Source organism: Anguilla rostrata, chromosome 6, assembly GCF_018555375.3.
Source record: "Anguilla rostrata isolate EN2019 chromosome 6, ASM1855537v3, whole genome shotgun sequence".
NCBI classification, from domain to species: Eukaryota; Metazoa; Chordata; class Actinopteri; order Anguilliformes; family Anguillidae; genus Anguilla; species Anguilla rostrata.
In genome coordinates, this window is record NC_057938.1 from 6,188,870 (window position 1) to 6,209,280 (window position 20,411).

At 45.3% G+C, this 20,411-nt stretch overlaps 2 protein-coding genes across 3 annotated transcripts in view; one reads left to right on the top strand and one right to left on the bottom strand.

The window, feature by feature from the left end:
* The first annotated feature begins 217 nt into the window (after positions 1-217).
* Positions 218-7,042, top strand: zgc:113531 (uncharacterized protein LOC541359 homolog). Its single transcript, XM_064341740.1, has 3 exons — positions 218-888; positions 2,757-2,886; positions 5,265-7,042. Exons 1-3 carry the CDS (start codon positions 547-549, stop codon positions 5,441-5,443), a joined length of 651 nt encoding a protein of 216 aa, XP_064197810.1. The 5' UTR covers positions 218-546; the 3' UTR covers positions 5,444-7,042.
* Positions 7,043-9,505: 2,463 nt separating this feature from the next.
* Positions 9,506-20,411, bottom strand: part of b4galt2 (UDP-Gal:betaGlcNAc beta 1,4- galactosyltransferase, polypeptide 2) — a 125,494-nt gene continuing 114,588 nt past the window's right edge. For both annotated transcript variants that reach the window (XM_064341742.1, XM_064341741.1), the window contains exons 6-7: positions 19,799-19,903; positions 9,506-13,516 (exon numbers count right to left, since the gene is read on the bottom strand). In XM_064341742.1, coding sequence (XP_064197812.1) covers positions 13,366-13,516; positions 19,799-19,903 — 256 coding nt within the window. In that variant the 3' untranslated portion in view covers positions 9,506-13,365. The remainder of the gene's footprint in view (positions 13,517-19,798; positions 19,904-20,411) is intronic.

Consider the following 20,411-nt stretch of genomic DNA (forward strand, 5'->3'; position numbering starts at 1 on the left):
TTTCCCTGCCGTGGGGGAAGTGTAAAAGAAATCCAAATTGCAAAAACAAAAAAGGGGACCCTAAACTATGTAACCACTCTCGCAGGATACCGTTTAGTGCTTTTTGACAAACCCTCTCGCCAGTGAAGGCAGCGGCGAGTTTGGATCACCGGTTTGGATAGGCGTCACGTGCAAAGTGAAACGTAACTCCGGAGGCGTAAGAACTTCAACAAGTAGCGAAAACTTCCCTTAGAGTCGAGGTTACCTGCGTGGGTTGGACGCTACACCGTATGATATATTGAGGAAATACAATGTATGGAATTTAATATTTTTGAATTGAAGATTACAAAGAAAGGAAACCACAAATGCCAAAAGAAGTTGTTTCACGCACAGTGTTACAACTATGTAACCGGAGCTTTCAAAGTTGAAGTTCTAATTAAAAACTATACAGAAAACGTCCATAACCTTTCAATGACCGTTTTTGTTTTCAAAAAACTAGATATACACTAATTTTTAACTCTCTGACTGTGTACTTTTCTCTGTTTTGCTCTATTTTTTGCGACGAAGATGAGTGCGCACGAAGCTTATTCAGGGAGGGCGACCCTTTCCTTTCTGGTTCTAGTGCTCAGTGTCCCGCGCGGTTTGGCATTCTCCGTCGCCGGACAAGTGAACACCTGTGAAGCCAACGGCAGTGTATACTACGTGGGAGAATGGTACTTTCTGGACTCGGACCATTGCACGCAATGCGAATGTACCGCCGAGGGGTCGGCGTGCGCCAGGACGGAGTGCACTTCTCTCCCGGCAGCTTGTATTCACGTTAGCCACTACCCGACCGACTGCTGTCCGAGGTGCGAGAGGATAGGCTGCGAATACAGGGGAGATGTGTACGAGCTGGGAGAAAACTTCCAGGTAAAATTCTTCCACGGGACTGAAATAGACGATTGCACGCTATAGGCTACTAGACTAGTTGCTACTGCTCTCACATTCCAGATTAGGCTATTATTTTCCCCCCACAAAGGAACAGATTAGTCTGTTACTCCACCGCTGAAACTTTGCATGAAATTGCATTTGTAACATGTAGCCTAGTGTGAAACGAAATAATCGTTCTTGGCGCCCGTTTGCTTAAACTTAGCTACTGCCGATGCTGTTGTAGCAATTGCATTTCCATACTTCAAAACGATTTTCCATACTATTGCATGCAGGTCCCTGGTGCAGCTAAATGGGCTTTCGTAAAACGTGTTCACCCAGCAAAAGTCGAGAGATGTATAACGAGAGCCGCGGAGTATTTAGAACATCCACTCGTTTAATCCTACAATAAGGCACTTGTATTCAGTTAATGGGCGGAATTAAATTGTAAATTGTTCTTGGCTGAATTTAGCTTCGTATATCTCCATTAGCCTACATCTCTAAATCAGAAAGTGTAATGTTTTTATTAGATAATTCTTATATTCCCTATGTTGTAGCAATTTGGACGTATAGTGTACAATAATAGCCTCTATCGCGATATATGAAATTGAGCTATATCCGACATGATTAGCATTATCATTTATTTTCATCTTTATTGAATTTCATATTTGTACCGTCATATTTGTACCGTCTCTTTAATTATTTAGAAGATGTGCACTTTTTGATTAAATCTATAACGCCTCAAAATAGAGAAACTTGCGTGAAAAGTTTGCCTGAAGTTGGTAAAGGGACTGAACGTTTGAAGAACGTATGGCGCGACACCTTGTGGCTAAAATGTACATTACACTGCTCACACGGCCTTTGCGGATATGCGTAACATCATCATGCTTATCAGACCTTTCTACAAAGGGTAAAAACAAGGTCACAATTCTGGGGGAAGTTATGCAGTTCATTTTGTTATTACATTGACTCTGATACCGTCTAGTTACTTGATATAGGTTGTCATTTTGAGATGGCTGTTATTAACAGCCTATAGGCTTTGTCCGAAATGCTCTAATCAGTTTTCTTCAAGTGTCAGCCTTCCAAACATGGTGGTCGTTGTTAGTAGCGCATTTTTGGAATTGTTATTACCTTAATTAGGCTACGATCAAACACGATGGCTTAAAGGAAATAACAATGCAGACTGTTGTGCCCCTTGATTATAAACAGTCTGTGTGAGTAGCCTATAAGATCGCGCCGTCGTCTGAGGGATTTTGGTATTATCGCTGATAGGAAAGCCCGCGAGCCGTTAGTGATACTCACGCTGGGGAGGGAACGAGGGCCTGGATCTGATGGCGTTTTTTACGGCCCATTTAACCCGACCTTGTATCCGTAATTAGACGCTCGTGGAGATGGAGTTAATGCTTGATAATGAGCGCGCAGAGCAGGGGGGGAAACCCCCAGAGTACATCTCCACATGTTCAGCTCGTGAGGTTTAGGAGCTGTAGCCTACTCTGAGCCACAGAGGTTATACCGATGAGTATTCAGCATATTTCTCCAAAACCAGCAGATTAATGGCAAATAACCCCGAAAATGGAAAAAAATCTGATGTTTTTTTAATGAAGCCCTTCTGGATGAAGGACACAAATGCCATATAGACAGAAGTGTAGGATTACAAAATTCTACATATCATAATATCTGGTTGTTTTTCATGCTGCAAAGAAATGCCATCTCTTACATTGCCAGTAAGTTTAGTTGTTGATGTTGTCAACCCAGCTATTTCAGTGAAGCCTAACTGGCAACTTGTTGCCTCTCACACACACACTCACAGTATAAGGTAGAAGCTGAGGTCACGGTGCCTTACAAAGCCTGCTGTTCTCTGTGATTGACAGCCCTCGGAGTGCGAGCAGTGCACGTGCGACAGCGACGGAATCGCCCGCTGCCTGGTGGCGGACTGCGCCCCCCCGCCCTGCGTCAACCCCGTCTACCAGAAGGGGAAGTGCTGTCCGGAGTGCAGAGAGGGTGAGTGTGGGGAACGCCAGCTCCGCTTTTAACCGGGAAGCTTAGCCTACTGCTCAGCTCAGTCACTCCTGTTGACATTAATTAACAAAGAGCGCTATAGTAAATGTGTGAAATTTAGCGGTTAACGAGAACACGTGACCTCGTGATTAATTATCTGTTATGTCGCATAATCTGATTACTCTGGGTGTGCTTGCGGTACCTTCTCTCTCTGATATAAACTCATCATTAACAGTGGCAGCCCAAGGAAACTGGGAGGGGAGGAAGATAGAGGGGTAGGAATAGCCCTTCCAGTGAATGACACAGTGGGTAGAATAGCAAGGCGATGGGAGATGGATGATGTGCTTATCACTCTCCTTCTCTGCACTCAGTGCAGAGAGATCATTCCTGAGAGTTAAAGGTCAGGACTTCAGATTAATGCTTCTCATGTTCAAGATTGAGGGGGGGAGGGGGGGTAATAACCATAAAGCCAATATCCAATCCAAAGCCAGGTGCCCAGTCCCCTTTTCCTGGCACTTCATCACTCAGTTGATTGTTTTTTTTTTTTTTTTGTTGTTTTTTTTTTAAACAAGGAACCATTTAATGCAGCAGGCAAGCATCTCTATCCACAATATGCAGTATAGCTGGTTTTCTGACATAGAGCAGTGGGAAGACTGCCTCTACTGGCCAAGCAGCCACTTCCAGCAGCAAGACTGGGGCACGAAGCGAGATGTTGTCAGCTTGCACAGTGAACCTACCATGTAATCTGCTTCTCTGCCTCTCTCTGCAGCTGCTGTGCCTGCCCAAATGCTAGCTTTCTGGGTGTTCAGACCAGGTCTTTAGCCCAATTTGCTGTTGTATATCCCCACTGTAAAGCGTCTCTGTAAAAAACGCATTTACAAATAAAACGGAATTGAGTCTCGGAACAGCGCTCACCGCATCAGGCAGAGCTCTCGGTCACCGGCCGTTACCCCCGGGATCAGCCGGGGAGCCAGAGAGAGCCGCGCGCGCTAACCGGAAACCTCTCCGTACTCCGCGGGCCGAACTGTACTGGCGAAAATACGGGAGCGTTTCTCCGTGCCTGATGAATCACCCTGAGCAGATCTGCTCTTTCTGCACCGAGCGGGCTGCCTTCAGACTCCATGGTTACGTAATAGCAGGTTGAGAGGGGGGAGGGGGGGTGTCCTGTAGTCCCCACATGATTCATTAACTGCAGTATAAGAACAATCCTGCATAACGATGCCCTGCTGAGAAATACATCTCATCATTTTTATAGCAGTAAGCACGCGGCGTCAGCTTAGCATGCAACAATATGCAGAGGCAATATTTCAGCCCCGACAAACGGTAGCCAGAGAGTGAGAAGGAGCCACGTCAGCACAAAAAGAATTCGGCTTCTATCTAATTTTAGGAAACGATTGCTTCTTTTCCCTCGGTAAACTTGCACACAGACGTCGTCGAGGGCATTAGGATTAATCAGTTGTCACGCATGACGTGGGAGTAAAATGCATTTACATTGTGGTGCTTTTCAGTGATTTTTGTAATCCATAATGTATGAGATTAGTTTTGTTTGCACTTTTCCATAGACATAATTATGTGAGTCAAAGACGACAGTAAAAAGCATAAGGAAATACTTACCGTTGTTGGATTCTACAGCTGTCTCGATCCCTACTTTAAACCCCAACCCGAAAACAGCTTAGAATTTTATACTTTTGTAACACAGGGAGAATTAGGTTTTGCTATTTGCATATCAGTGATTTTCTGAACTGAGGCTTAATTCGCAAACAGGCCTCCTTGGTTCAGCAGCCTCAGTCAGACTGCACCAGCAGGGTGTTGTGTGCGTGTTCATATGCACACGTATGCCTGGGGCGCGCACTGTCCACATGCACACGCAACAGAACCCCTCACGTTTCAGACAACAGCGAGAGCTACACTCACAAGGCCACTGCTCTAATGCAAGAACTGTGTCTGACAGCTTATTTCTCCACCGTTGCTGACAGTGAGCACATGCCATCCAGGCAGTACAGGTATTTATTCATATATTTTCCCTTCATTTAGACAGAAGAAAGCAGAGGGGGTAACTGATAGAGAAGGGACCACAGCAGCAGACGTTGCCGTGGTGGGGAACCGAACCCCCATCTGTGCAGGGGGATTTGTACATCTCTCGCCGTACGAGGCAATCTTGACGTTTTTCACGGGACTGACAGCCGCAGTTGATGCTCTCGTTTCTAAATGTACCGTGTGTGAACTTGACACTTAGCCCACAAGCCCTCACAAATAGCTTATTAACGTGTGTGTGTGTGTGTGTGTGTGCGTGCATGCGTGCGTGCGTGTGTGTGCGTGTGTGCGTGCGTGCGTGTGTGTGTGTGTGCGTGCCTGTGTGTTCTGTCTGTCTGGAACCGCAGGTCCAAACTGCTACACAGATGGCACCCGGACCCGGGTGATCCCGGGGGGCGAGCCCGTGTGGGTCGACTCCTGCACCAAGTGCCGTTGCCACGACGGCCAGGAAGCGGGCTACTGGGAGGGCAACCGCGTGGCCATCTGCGCCCGAGTCCGCAACTGCACCCCCGAAGAAGGGCACTAGCCCAACTGATAGACTCGAAACAAGAGCCTTCAAAGCGCTAACCCCTAGATCTGCTACAGTGCATATCACGTGTAACCATATGTATTTTTGCCCCCTGACCAGTACCACAGGGGCTGTTTTAGTTACCTGGATGTTTAAATGTGATGCAGTATTTCGGGCAGGTTACAGTAGGTTACCTCATTCGGTACATTTTGAAAGACGGTTAGTGTTTCATCCACAAAGAATGTTTCATGTCAACTGAGAAATTGTAGGACTGGAAAAGGAAACGTAGGAAGGAGAAATGAGCTGTTCTCCACAGCTGCATCGGTACAAGTAAGAATGGTCAGAAGTCAGTGTAAGCTTTATTAACTATGGCATTTTGGATCAGTTAACACCTCCCAGTCAGTCTCTTTTAAAAATGTATCTTTTGCTTTTCTTTTATTTAAATGACATGAATGATCCTCAACATTAGAGCATTAGAACTAGAACTTGTGAATTCCATTTCAGCTTCTAGTTTCATGACTTTTATTCTTCCTTAAGAGACCAAAGCGTAAAAGAACCAAAAAAATTTAGACTGTAGAAATTTGTTTGTAAATGTGTATGTGTGTGTCATAATACATGTCCATGCAGGCATGGGAATAGCTTGCTACTTATAACTAAAGCCATTTAGTTCGGGAGATGAAAACACATTCATTATACTCTTATGTAGATTTGATGGATTATCTGAGCAAACCGACAGTTTCGGAAAAATTCTGTTTCCAAAAATATATCGGTTCCACTTCATTGTCTTAATTTTCAAAATCACACATTTATACTTGTATAACAACAACATGTGACACATTATGCAGATGTCTTTAGTCTTTAGATTGCCTGCTGGTAAAACTTCAGGATCACTGAATACTGTAGTTTTTTATTTCATTTTTATATCTTTCAACTAAGTGGGTGATGTACCTGCGTGCACATTCTGACACTGTAGCAAATGGAGACCAGTGTTCGGTTATCCATTCACACTTTCCCTTCTTCTAATAGTATTCCAACCCCCAAATTTCTATGTAATTACACAGGTGTATGCAGTAATAACATTGTGGTTACATGGGTGTCATTCGTACAATTACTGTGTAATTACAATACCTGAAGCCCGCTAACATAAGGTGTGATATTGACTGAAAGAATTGCAGGTTTGAGAAAGAGCTATGCGTAATGTTCAACTGAAGTCACTCACAAGGCATCCCGTGGTCTGTCTCCATGCTGTTTCATTCATAAGGAATAAAATGTATATTTTACAGTAGAAATGCAATATTGTAGTGTTTTTTATTCGTTTGTTTTCTTTGCATATCTATTAACAATGTATTTTTAGTTTTTATGACTTGTAAATAACCGTTTATAGTGAAAATTATTATTCCGATCGCAAAAACCCTGGTAATACATTTTTCTGTTTCACCAAATCATTGTAGCTGACAGTTTTCTTTGGTATGAGAATGCATTAAAAAGGGGAACCTGTCAAGATTTGTTGTTTGTTGGATTTGTCTTCATAAAAGATTCTAGTTATAAAATGCATGCAATAATATTGTCTGTATCGTGATGAAGTATTTAAAGCTTCATTAAACACTTAAAACATAATTGTCCTTGGCAGTTGTCACTTCGAGCCTGTTCATCTCTTAAGTGATTTAATGCAGGTATAACCTGTAACAGATGGAACTGCTCAGAATCAAATCAACAACCGTTCAAGAGTGAGCCATCCCAGGAACATCAGAATGTTCCACACTTTTTGAGGAACGATTTCATCATTTTGCTTTCACTCATTTGGCGCATCACATCTTTACAATTTCATACACAAAATATAACATCGGTTTGTAAACAAACAAAAAAAAACGTTTCGCTTTTCGATGGAAGTTGAGGCGGAATCGTGTGCATCCCATTATACTGGATACCGAAACCTCGCGGACTGAATGACGATAAGAACGCAGCGTGACGGGAAGTGAAGCCAGCGGTTTGATCTGCCGCGGGAGCGAGCTCCTAACGGCGAAGAGACGAATACTAATGATCCCCGCAAACAGGATTATCATGTTATCCGTCTTCTCAGGAGAAACGCAAACCGGGACCCCTGGAAGAACTTCACGTCACATCAGGGCAGCGAACCACCCACTGCTCAAAGAACACCAAACAGACTGCCATTTTTCCCCCATCAGATTTATTGATTGTATACAAAAAGTAGTTTGATATGACAGTATGCATTCTATATAAGATATTACATTTGACATTCAATGTACAAAACCTAGATAGATACAGTAAATCTTTTAAAAACGCGCTCGGGCTTGGGGGAGGGGCCTGAGACGGCCAGTAGATGTGCATTACCAAAGTATTTAATCCTGTCACAAAGTACTCGGAGATCGGTCGGCGCAACTTTCAAGCAATATTGATGAGACTGAAAAAAAGTAAATGCACTGGATTCAGGGTGGGGAGGGGGCTGAATTGAACACGAAAAAATAGCTCTCTATCACTGAGAACCGTTCTAGAGACAGAAGAGGACAATCAGCTCTGTTCACCACTTTATCACTGGCCCAATGCTACATAATCAACACAGGCTGATGGGGAAAGTATAGAGAAAGCAAGTATAGAAACATGGATGTAAAATAGAGCTTGCGATTTTCACCCGAGCCCTAAAAAACTAGACCAGAACCACAGGGTTTGGGTCTGTATGGGCCCTAATTCTGCCATTTTATATTGGGCATGGCTGGGGGAATGGCTTTGTAGCTGGCCCTTTAAACTTTGAGTGCAAAGCATTGTGTGAGCTGGATGGCAGTTGTAGGCAAGCTAGTTCAAGCTAAACTATGCGAGTGACATAATGGATGTCCCAGAGGCGGTGAGAAAAGTTATTATATGAAGTGAGGCAGCAGTCATCGAGAGGAAAATCTGAAAATCCAACAAACTTTCACATGATTTTTGATCAAGCTGCAAACAAAACTGTGGGGTTTGTAAAAAAAAAATGGAATATAAGGTTACCCTTCTTAAGTCCAACAACCAAAAAACAGGAACGTCAATTATACAACAGTATAACATTACTGCACAAGCCTACTGCTGTGCCCCATCCACTGATCCGACCCAGATGTCAATTGCATCGATTCCGAACAAAACACTGATGACAGTCCACACCAGGGTGCGTCCACTGTACAGACGCATTTATTAAAACTGGGTTCAAACTGGGTCGGGCTTTCAAAATGCTACAACACACGGGTTTTGGTCAGGCTCGGGCTGAAAAGAATGCAGGCTCATATAGGGTCAGGCTGAAATTTTGGGGCCCTCTTTCAAGCCCTAATGTAAATAACGTCTACTGTGGAGGCTGAAAAGCGGCATTAGATCCTGCTATTGTAACCAGAGGGATGTGAGTTTCCATCCCAGGTGGTAAACCACTGTACCAATGGGGTTCCGTTTAATTATCTGCCTTTTCTTTATACGACCCAGCTTTTCGGGAAGGTTCTGGAATTCGTGTGAAGGTCAGTACTGTTTGTCGTCCCAGTTCATGACATCATCAAGGCAAACAATTAATGAAGCATGGTAGCATGGCTACAGAAAGCACGGTTCAAATGCCAGGTATCTGTTAATTATTAATTACCCAAAAAAAAATTATCTAAGGTCTCGGGCACCATCTGGTGATATGTTCAAATCCATTGAAATCATTAATATAAATTGAATACTCAAATATTGTATGGGCCAAATCTTTTCATGGGCAAACCTGTGTTAATATAAGGCCAGAGATGCAGATGGATTTTTGCCTGTTTACAAAAAAAACTGCTGCAATTACAGCTTACATTTTCAGTCTCTCTACATGGCTGACATCAACTGAACAGAAATCACTTTTTTAAAACTACATGCCGCCATTCTGTAACCTGGCCTGGAGTCAGCTGCATCCACAGTAAGCAGAAAGCTGATTGGCTGATGGCTGTGACCTGACCTGTGATGGTGAAGATGTTCTGACAGCTACATGCCTTTTACAACTGGTGCCTGAACGGGGTCAGTTTCCAGGACCAACACTGTTGCTAATCACAGTAGAAGAAGGTCTTCTATGACTGTGGAACAAAAAACACTTTTCTAAATGAAGAGTGTGAATCAGTGAAATGTTCCATTGATGGACGTAGCACTGTTAATGATGTGGCAAAAACAACAGTTGTCATTTGCAGAGGGTGGGTGCAAAATAAAATTGTATTTCCAGCACCCTTAGCAGAATGTGTGTCTCCACTGAGTATGACCTGATATACAGTACTTCGCACCGAAATTAGCTATTTTCCTGCAGGAAGCTCTGTATAGCACTGGGTTAAAATGACACCAGCAAACTATATACAGCAAATTTGAAATGGATTCAAACTTCTGAAAATCAGTTTAAAAAAATAAAAAATGTATAAACCAACAGCACAGCTGGAGGACAGAATTAAAATGCACGTGAGAAAAAAAACCCTGCATGGTGTGATCATGACGCTTGACATGCAACACCTGTTAGCGAATGAAATCAATTCAGCATTTCAGCACAGAAAATAAGGGGAGGAATAAAAAAATAAAAAAAATCTGACAAGAAGATAAACGAGCTCTTTGAAATTCCAATCAGGTCAGATGAAAAAACAGTGATGCATTTGATCACCGGGAAGAAACATCTACCATGTTGCAGGTTCTTAAAGATGAAAGTGGCAGAGGGAAGGAAAGCGTAAGCTACTGATCCCCGTCTCCCAGCGTAATAACTTAAGAGCGTCCAGGGTCAGTTCTCCCTGAACGCGGCTGAAAATTTGTTATAATAAAAGGGAGAGGGAGCCAAGGCGATCCAACAAACAGTACGCAATAACGAGGCCAAAAGGAACGGCTTGTCCTGAAACACGCCGAACCGCCGCGTCTTTGATCCGCGACCCGGGGAGAGCATTAAGCGCATTTGCTAGTCGCTGCTTTCCTTATCCCTCTGCACTGATCTCACATCAAACAAGCGTTGCCTGAACGGTACATCCGACCTCTTTTTTTTCTCCCCGCACTCATCTGCCGGGAGGTTCGATATCCTGAAGGAGCCCGTGTGACAAACTGAAATCAAACGCCGGGCGGTGCGGGTACCCTGGCGCAGAGGAGATAGGCTACGCGGTTATGCGCCGCGTGATCCTACCCTAAAATTACGTCTGTGGGTCGGAGCGATGTGGAGAAGCGCTCGCTCACTCGTTTGCTTCCTTCCGTTGTCACGGCTGCGCAGACGACGGGGTCGAAGCACCGGGCGGCAAAAGCACGAGAGTGCGAATTTGGGGAGGAATAAGGTCCCTTCGCCACGGCTTGGCAGAGTTAGCTCACTTCAAACGCTGACAGGACAAAGACGACCAGGTAGCACATGCAGACTAACACCTTTAACCAAAGGCTGTACCGGTGCATGCCTTAGCGATCAAATACCAGTGATACACTCTCTAACATTTACAGAAATACACAATCGTACTACTTTTTACTTAAAGAGTCTATATGCTCGCCAGTATGTGCTCATCTCTTCAGTGAAAGCAATGAGTCCCAACAGGACTGCAATGGCCTTTATTGTAAGGTCCTTAGAATTATTTGATTGTACACGTAATGCACACATGATGAAAAGCGGCCGTGCCTGCAAAGGAGCTAGCCAATAAAGGAGCTAGCCAGTGCAGCAGGCCCTAGAACAGAGCGGGAAAGTCTGCCTTTATGTAACCAAGGCCACGGACTACAGAAGTAATGCACTCGAAAGGAAACGGCAGTAAATGAAAGCGCCCGATTTTCCCTGTGATTTTAAAGCAAAGCGGCACGTCTCAGACACGATTGCACGTGCTGGCTGGGCCAAGGGGAAATGGACAGTGAGGTATTCACACACACGCGGCACATCGGGAGAAAGATGGATACCGAATGAAAATGAGGCAGGGATTTAAATAAAAGGTCATGTCGGGCGGAAGAGTCGATAGTTTAAAAAAAAAGGAAAATGTAAGCGTTCTTTAAAAAGGCTCGTTAAAATAAACAATGATTAAGACAAGGGAGAGGGACCTTTTTTAGGTACTTGGACTGTGTTGAGCCGGCCAAGAAAACCATTGATAGTACAAAAGAGAAAGGTTTCCACATCACTTCACAAGACAGGAACGTTAATTTAAAAAAATCTCCCAGAATGCAGCATTCCCAATCTTGTTTGCCCCTCATAAAAATTCTGAAGGCATCAGTTTGGTGTTTAGGCAGTACAAAAAAAGGAAAAAGGGAAGAAGAGTGAAAGAAAAAAAAGGCTTACTTAAGACTATAAAAAAGGCTTACATAAGCTGATGGAGGAAATAGTGACATCCTGCTGCCTTCTTAAGGGGTCAAAGTTCACTGAACTTGCCTCAGACCCTCACTCGCTATCGTTAAGCGATAGCCGATATACAGATCCCAACCAGCTTCCCGGCTCTGCTGCTATCAACTATACACAATACAGCAGATACAACATCACCGCGAGACAGATCCTGAAGCGTTTACAGTTCTCGCCGCAGAGGACTATATAGCGGAGATTTAAATTGCGTTTTTTAAAACTTTTAAACGGGATTAATGAAGTGGATTACAGAAGCCATTTTAACTTCAGTTCTGTCAGCAGAGCAAGGGCGCATAGGTTGAAATTAGCTGGAGGTCAATTTCATATCAGGAAGTCATTTTTCAGCTGAATGTCCTGTTCTTGCCATTACACATTCTCATGTTCTTTTTTAAGTAAACAACAGATACAAAATCAGACCACCTAAATTAATCTGGGACCCATAGCACAGTAGCAATATTCACTATTTCCCCCAAGAGTATATAAATGCCCTTAATGCAGTTTTGCTTTTGTCAAAAGAGAGGACGGTACTTTGAAAAACAACATGGAGTGTCAAGTCCTTTTTGAGCAATACAATAGCAATCTGTTTTTTAAACTTCCGTCTGTAACTGACTCTTGGGGGGCCAGCTTCACATAGCAAAGGTTTCGATTCGGTTCAAAGAGCCGTCAATATTTCGTTTCCAAGTCCTTCCGACCTGAGGAGCCAGCAGAAGCGATCGTCTTTAGGAGCGGACACCGCTTCCTAATCATCCGGCCTCCCCCCCCCCCCTCACCCCCACATCCTCTGTCCTAATTCTTCTTCGCACAGGTTTTACCAGGTCCTTCATCTTGTATATCCTCCGCTAGCAGACCAGCTGTACTCGCTTCCTGGAGTCCTTGGATCCGAGTTCTGTTGGCTGGCAGACGGCGTCCCTCGTCTGAAAGCTCGGGAGATTTCTTGGTCGGAATCCCAGACCGAGGTGAACCTGGAGCCGATCCAAGATCTGGAGCCTCTATTGACTGTTAATCACTCACTTGCGAGATATGGGAACCAGAAGCACTCTGCACAAAGCGAGCACAGGTGCGATACACATTCGTTTTGTTTTTTTTCTCCCCGTAAGTGCTGTCGCTGAGGAAATGTAACCAAGGGAACGGATAAAGACGGGGGTCAGGTTTGAAATGCGTTCTCGCGTCTCTGATACGCGAGAGTCGGCGCACCTGGTGAATTGCACGAGCGTGAGTAACCCTCGAAGGACCTGGAATTAACCAGCGGCGAACGCTTGTGGGCTTCCTCGCGCGTGAACGGGACAAAGGCTGTGGCGTTAATCGACTGCGGTTGTCGCAGTCGCCGAAACGCGCCGAACGCTCTCGCTCGTGAAAAACGGGTGTTTTGGCTCCCGTCTCAATCCAAGATGAAGTCCTGATGAACGTGGGCGGTCATGTCCAGATTCGTACCTGGAGAGCTGACTGGACCTTCAGATCCAATCACTGGGTCCAGACCAGGCGTGAGGAGGGAATCAGCAGAGGTTAACTCAGCTGAGAAAGGGTATGCGTGGTGGTGGGGGGGGGAGTTAGGGAGGGGGCGTTGGAGGTGGTGGTAGCAGGGGGGGGGGGGGGGCTGTGTGCATATCAGTCCCTCTTTGGAAACCCATCCACGCTATCCCCTGATAGGCCGGGGCGGGGGCTTGCCGATCTCCACGGAGATATTGGTGTAGAGAGGGTACTTCTTCACCTGCACCACCCGGTACGTCAGGGAGCTGATGCCGTCCTTCTTCATGGTGTTCTTGGTGTTCTGGATTTTATTGAATCTGAGAAGAAACAAGAAAGGCAATCATTTCACAACATAGCAATTATTAGTTTATTTGAGCCAAATTGCCAAAGACCGTTTTCCATGTACATTTTATAGAAAATACAATTAGTCAACTCTTGACTAAATTGAGGCATGCAGAGAATCCAAATAAAAGGGCTCATCAGGCTCGGATTCGTATTTTGTTTCTGTACATACATGCATCAGCCAACAGAGGGCGCTGTGCTCCCATCACAGCAGATCAAACTGCTAAAAGCGTTCTTCTTCCCGTGACCATGTCATTCAGCGCGCAGCTGCTCCGGTATCCAAGGCTCTCTGACCACTCCCACTTTCCACTGCTGCTTACATTCACAAGGCATCTTCCTGTTCCTGCAGACAGTCCCAAAAGACCTCGATCTTGAAAGGACCCCGCAGATACCGCGCGGAACGCTTCCGCGCATTCTCGCGCGGAATTCTCCCGCCCAAACGACAAGTCTTCCTCCAGCATCTGAAGTAACGAGCTGAAAACGAGGGGCTTTTTTTTTCGAGAACGTCGTTCTGTTTGAGGCCATTTTTAGAGGAGCGCGGCCCAGTCGAGAGGCCTAATCAGAGGCCGACTGTCCGTCACCGGCTCAGCGGGGGCGTTTCACAGCGGGGGGGGAGGGGGGGGGGGCACGAGGCACCCGGGGCAAATCTGTCAGAACAGGCCGGGCCGGCTACGCTACGCCGCGCCGCGTCACATTCCCGGGGTGCATTTCATTCCGGGGTCTGCCCGCCCTGACGAGACAAGCCGTCAAAGCCCATCGTGTGGGGGCTGGAGCTATCTGTCAATCAGGCCTTCAAAAAAAAAAAATTCAAAGAAAAAAAAAAAAAAGCAAGAACAGCAATGAAGAACTGAGGTGCGGTGTCTAATATTCGTCTTTGAGCGAGCTGTTCTTAATGTGTGTTCGCCCGTCATTTGGTAAGGGGATTGGGGTGGGGTGAGGTCTTAGAACATCATAAATATTCCTCCTCCCATCACGGGTGGCAAGAAGGAGAAAAGGCAATTCCCGTTAAACAAGTAAACTACGAGCTTTCTTGATTTATGTTTTGCTATCTCCTTATAAATCAACCAGCCAGCCAACAAAGGCTATTAGTCTGTCCAAAGATTATGATTAACGAATACACACCGAGCGATATTACTATATGGAAAGGCTCATATTTAGTAAATTAATATTCCTGAGTGAATGCCAGCACTAACTAATATTTGAAGTTTTGATGAATGGTGCCCTCTCTGCTTTGAGCAGGCGTAATGTCTCATTACCAAGGACCGACTCCGCCTTCCGCCCAGACAAAACAGCGAAGGTAAACCTGAGTCCGTCACCGCAGCGCTTTCACGAAGACAAACAGGGAGGTCACGCTTGGGTAGCAGAGATGATGGCTCCAGAGGTGTCCTGAAACATCGCGTTGAGCGTTATTTTTTTATTTTTTAAATGTAGAAATAAGGCAGTGAATTATGCGCACAATCCAATTCATTTATCACTGCCTACAATCTAAATATCTTCATTTACTAACATGCTAAGCAGAGGGAGAGGAGGTGGCTTATCAAGTGTTCTCGTGGAAAATGTTAGGCCGGAACATTAATGCCTACTACTACTGTAGTAAGGTTTACATGGGCTAACATCAGAAATATTTGGTCCCTTGTCAACATCACCTGATTCCACATAGGACCTCGACATCAGTCACTTGAATTATTGAGTGACCAGTCGTTATCACAGTCTGTGCAAGGACAACCAGGATTGGATGGCCGGGGGACGAGCCAGGCAGGCAGGCAGGCAGGCGGTCGCAGCGGGGAATTGTGGGTAGGCTCATGTTTCTGGCGTCTATTTTGCCAACCTCCATTAGAATGAATGGAGCCTTCAGTTCACTGGGGTGCGCAGAGCCCTCTGCATCTTTCATGAGCCAAGAAGACACCAGAGAAAGAGAACACTAGGGTAGCCTAGTCTACTTTTTTTTTTTTTCTTACTCGTGGCTACACATGAGACGACACAGTTGCACTCGTGTCTCTGAAACAGGTCACTGAAGCAAGTGAGCCACCTCAACAGGAAACGTGATTCATAATCAAGTGGTGAACTACCGTGCCGATTTTTTTTCATCCAAAATGTCTTCTTGGAGCTTCAAGAAACATAATCTCCTCGAATTCATGTTTCCAGGCTAGACATGATTATCACTTATTAGGTACCGTCGGCGTAATCTCTCCTAGTGTTCTATTACAATTTTGTACATATAATGACAGGAAGGAGAGTCTACACTGGCTTATAGTCGGTGTGAATAATTAAGTGGGACAGTGCTGACATTTTAAAGTATACTCCCAATGCTGGCGACAGAATTCCCGCCCTCCACAGACCTGGGGACCTTTTCAGTGAAAATAGCTTTTTAGTTATAATACATAATCGAGATGAATGATTGCATTCATTCAGGACTTGTTTTTTTTTTTTTAGAAAAAAAACAAAAAACAGAAACATAAACGACTGTGCATGACCTTCCAGTGAAACCAGCACCATCTTGGCAATCTTTCAGGGACAGAAGGGGTACGTGCATCCGCCCCAGGAGAGTGGCGGAGCATCAGTGTGGGACAGGTGCGCCATTGTTCCCCGTCGGTTAAAGAGGCCTTTCCCCCAGCACTCACTCCTGTACCAAGATCCGCTTATCAGGAGCACACCTCTCATCTGACCAATCAAATGGGCCTTCAGCGAAACCCCCAGGCATTTCCCTAATTAGAATAATTATCCCACGGTGGTTCCTGAATGCCGCCCCCCCCGCCCCTCTTTTTCCACTTTAAGACCTCTACGAGTCATTCATGCCACCCCACCCCACCCCCCCCCAACCCCCCCACTCAAAATACTGAACGGTCACCTTTTCAAGAATAAAACGGCCAGCACCACAAAACAGCATTAAAGCCACGGCACTAGCCTAAGGCAGGCTTGGGCGGAAACGGTGTGGACAGAGTGTGGCGGGGGGGGGGGGGGGGGAGGGGGGGGGGGGGCGAGGATATACATCACGCAGACAGGGTTCTCTCATCCCCCCCAGCCCTGATTTATCGATTTTATTACGGCGCCTCTCCGCTCCCCGTCCGGCCTTCGTTGCCTATGCATCTCAATCGGTGTCACCGCGGCGAGGCCTTTACTCTTTCTTTCCCGCGCGGCGGAAACCACCGCCGTCGTAAACATCGAACCCGGCAAACAGTCCCCCGGCTCCTCACCTGCAAAACGCCGAGCCCTCGAGCCCGCGCGGGGAGGCCATTAACAGCAACTTCAATTAAGTGTGCAGTTTAGTGTCTCCCGGGTGCCACGCGCGCCATTTTGTATCGGTCGCTTTGTGACTGCTCAGCGTCTTTACTGTCTGCTCCGGGAGAAAATGGCACACGGGGAACCGAAACGGTGCGACATTACATTACAGGGAGAGCACTGCATCATGGGAGGGGAAAAAAAAAGGACTCGATTTTTGTTTGTTTCAAAGTTGCTAAAACTACCGCCATGTCGCAATGTACTTGGGAAAATGGGATCGTTTTCAAAAATTACAATGAATCGAAAACCACAGGAGCAAACATTTCAGCTTGGAGGTGGCATACATAACCACCAGAAACCAAGCTCAAACCAAGCCTTATTTTATACAGACTTTTTTTGCCCATCTTTATCAATGGTGCCAATAGTTCTGCACAGACGTTATGTTTTATTGTCTATTAATTTATTAATTTTGACTTCATTTGGTAAATTTGCTTTTCAGAGCATTAGTGCACCTTACTAAACATAAGCATCAGAATCATGTCTGCATACATTTTTGTTAATAACAGTGGAAATAACAGCGTAACAGAACCACATTCACGCTACACTGCCATTGTATGGGCTTGTAGGTACAATGATCACTGCTTACTTTACATAACAAAAAGGTGTCTTCATCCGGAGCTAACGCAACGATTGGCGATGGTTGAAAGTAATAGCCTCTTAATCAGATTTCAGCTAAAAGTCAGCGGCGATCAGAAAGGATCAGCATCAATTCCGTTCGCCTGTCAACCAGCGCGAGACAAATAAACACGCCGCGCGCCTCCCCAGTCCCTGGCAGAAGGCGTGCTAACTGAAGAGCTATTATCAACACGTTTCACATCATTACCTCCGGCAACACAAAACAATTCATTTCACTATGCATTCTCTCTACTCAGATGGAAATGAGTTTGCACTTGAAGTTTTCCTCTAAGTGCGTTCGTGGCCACTGTTGTCGGAGGCAACCGTTCGGAATGATGGTGACGCCACCTCGCCCCCGGCTCTGATCTTTTTTTGCGCCGGTAAATGGACCGCCGTGGAAGCGGAATTGGGTTGAAACCCTTTGAATGGTTTAAATAATTTCTCCTTTTGCTCTCGCCCGGCGATCGCAGTCCGGCGCCGATGTGGTCCTGAAGTACAATTGATAAAAGCCAGCACCGATTTTAACAGTCCAATCCCGCGCTCTCTCTATAATTGCATCCCGAATTGCTACTGTGCGATAGATTTCTTAAAATTTGCGACAATCAAACATAAGAGCGCTGCATAAAAGATGACGTATCGATCACCCTCTTTCAGAGTCAGTGATGGACAGCCCTTTCATGCATGAAAGAGCCCTCTTTGCAATGTGTTAAACGCTGATGGCTACGCTTTTCAATGGCGACCTGCAAAGTGGTAAACTGGCAAGGCGATCCATTAAAACAGGGATTCTGCGCGGAGCAGCCTGTATATCAATACAAATTCAAAGATCTGTTTGAAACGGACAAACAACGTTTTGGAGATCAGAGGAAAACTGCTGCTTAAAAAAAACTATCATTTTAAAAATGTATTTATTTATTTCTATTGTTTTTTTGTTTGTTTTACCACGGCGCCATACACGTTTTACTGCACGACAGAGCGTGCTCTTTAGATGCCAATACCCTCAAAATCTTCTTCGCCCCGCTCACCCTGTTAGGACACCTTACTGTATAAAATTGTACAGATCAGTTTTAAAAATCTAAAAAATCTATTTTCTCAGAAGTTGCGAGGGTATGTAGGCTACGCAGGCATCGGCTGCAGCAGCGAGCTGGAGATTTAAAACGGAACATAAAACGTGTATCTTGGTAGAATAGCACTTCACATATATCTCAATTTTTAATAAATCTTTTTTATACTGGGGGAAAACACTGCAAGAGAGCTATACTGGAGAAAATATAGACCTAAGTGGCATTTATTTTATGACTGTATCCAGGGCAACAGTATATACCTACCTGCCATGGAAGCCACAAACCAGCAAACATTTGGATGGTTTATTAACTGACAAAACGTCTGCAGTAGTCTATTCTGAGCAAACAGCATAACCCTCTAGTTATGATCTAAATTGCATTACATTACATTACAGGCATTCAGCAGATGGTCTTATCCACTGCGACTTAACTTTTTGCATTTTTTACATAGTATGCATTTATACAGCTGAATTACCTGAAGTAATTCAGGTTAGGTGCATTGCTTAAGGGTACAACGACTGTGTTCTACCTGGGAATCAAGCCTGCAACCTGCAATAAAACCTGGGTTACAAACCCAGTTCCCTGACCACTACACTGCACTGCTGTCCAGCACTACCCAGTACTATCAAAAGAATGTCAAAAGTGGGTGAGTCTGAACAGAATTCATCATACGGGGTATTTTTTTCCAAAAAGTAGTCAAAAATCAATAAGTGTTTCATAAGTCAGGCCGCCAAACATTCCTCGTCTGGCATTTTTAAAAACTAGTTATTTGAATTCATACTAGGAGAAGTGTGGAAAGTAGAAGTTGCCATCAGCAAGTCAAAATAATAATACACGACTGTATAATTTGCTCAAAACAGATCCAGCAGCATTTAACAACTGCTGTGATTTTTTTTTTTAAATAATAAAAAAATTCAATCACAATGTGCAATGAGACCCTGACGCCCCATCCGACCGAAGCCCTGCCCTCCCTGGGTGATGTGAGTCACCCTGCAGGGCTGCCGGCCACAGCCAGCACTGGCACGGTTCGGTGGGTTTACACCTTGCACTGGTACAGTTCCTTAACAGGATGAGCCACCCAGCAGCCAACAGCAGGGGATTTTTATCTCCTGTACCTCTGGTCATCAATCACATGCTCTTGGAATGAACCCCAACTCAAATAAAGGCGTCTGTTGCCAGGGAAGGTGAGGAGCGCTGGCTTGCTGTTTTGGTGGCTGGGAGAAGCAGCAGGAAGGCCTCAGGCAGGAACATGGGGGCCTGGGATTTTTGTGGGGGGGGGGGGGGGGCGGCTTGGGTGCTCACCTCTGTGGGTTGGGCTCGTTGTGCTTGTCTCTCTCGTGCTTGATCATCCTGTAGCGTCCAATCAGCACGTCCGGTCGGGACACCTTCATGCCGTTCAGTGTGATCCTATGCAAACGGTAAAAACCAGTGCATCAATAGGGCGTGGGCTTTAAGGCACCAACAGTACTCTGTGGAGGAAGAATATATATATATATTATATATATATATATTACAAACTTGCCTAGACGACGCGCTTAACAGTACAGAACATCAGCACTAATGCAATATATATATATATATATATATACTCTCAGGAGCATTGTATATATAGTCACTTACCCCCAAACATTCAGCTCATCGACTCATCAAGCCCATGCATTGAACATGTCATGTAGCGCGCGGAGATAAACTTGCCTACACGACGGTCTTATACAGTACAGAACATCAGCACTAATGCAATAAAATGGGGACGTGGAGTGGGGGGGGGGGGGGGTTGTTGTCTTGTACTGTTATTCTGCTAAGCTGCCTCGCGACACGGAAAATCAATCAGCCAGCTCCCGAACCCACGCTCTCTCTCTCTCTCTCTCCTCTCTCTCTCTCTCTCAGCCTCTCGCGAGCGTGCTCGAGCGCACGG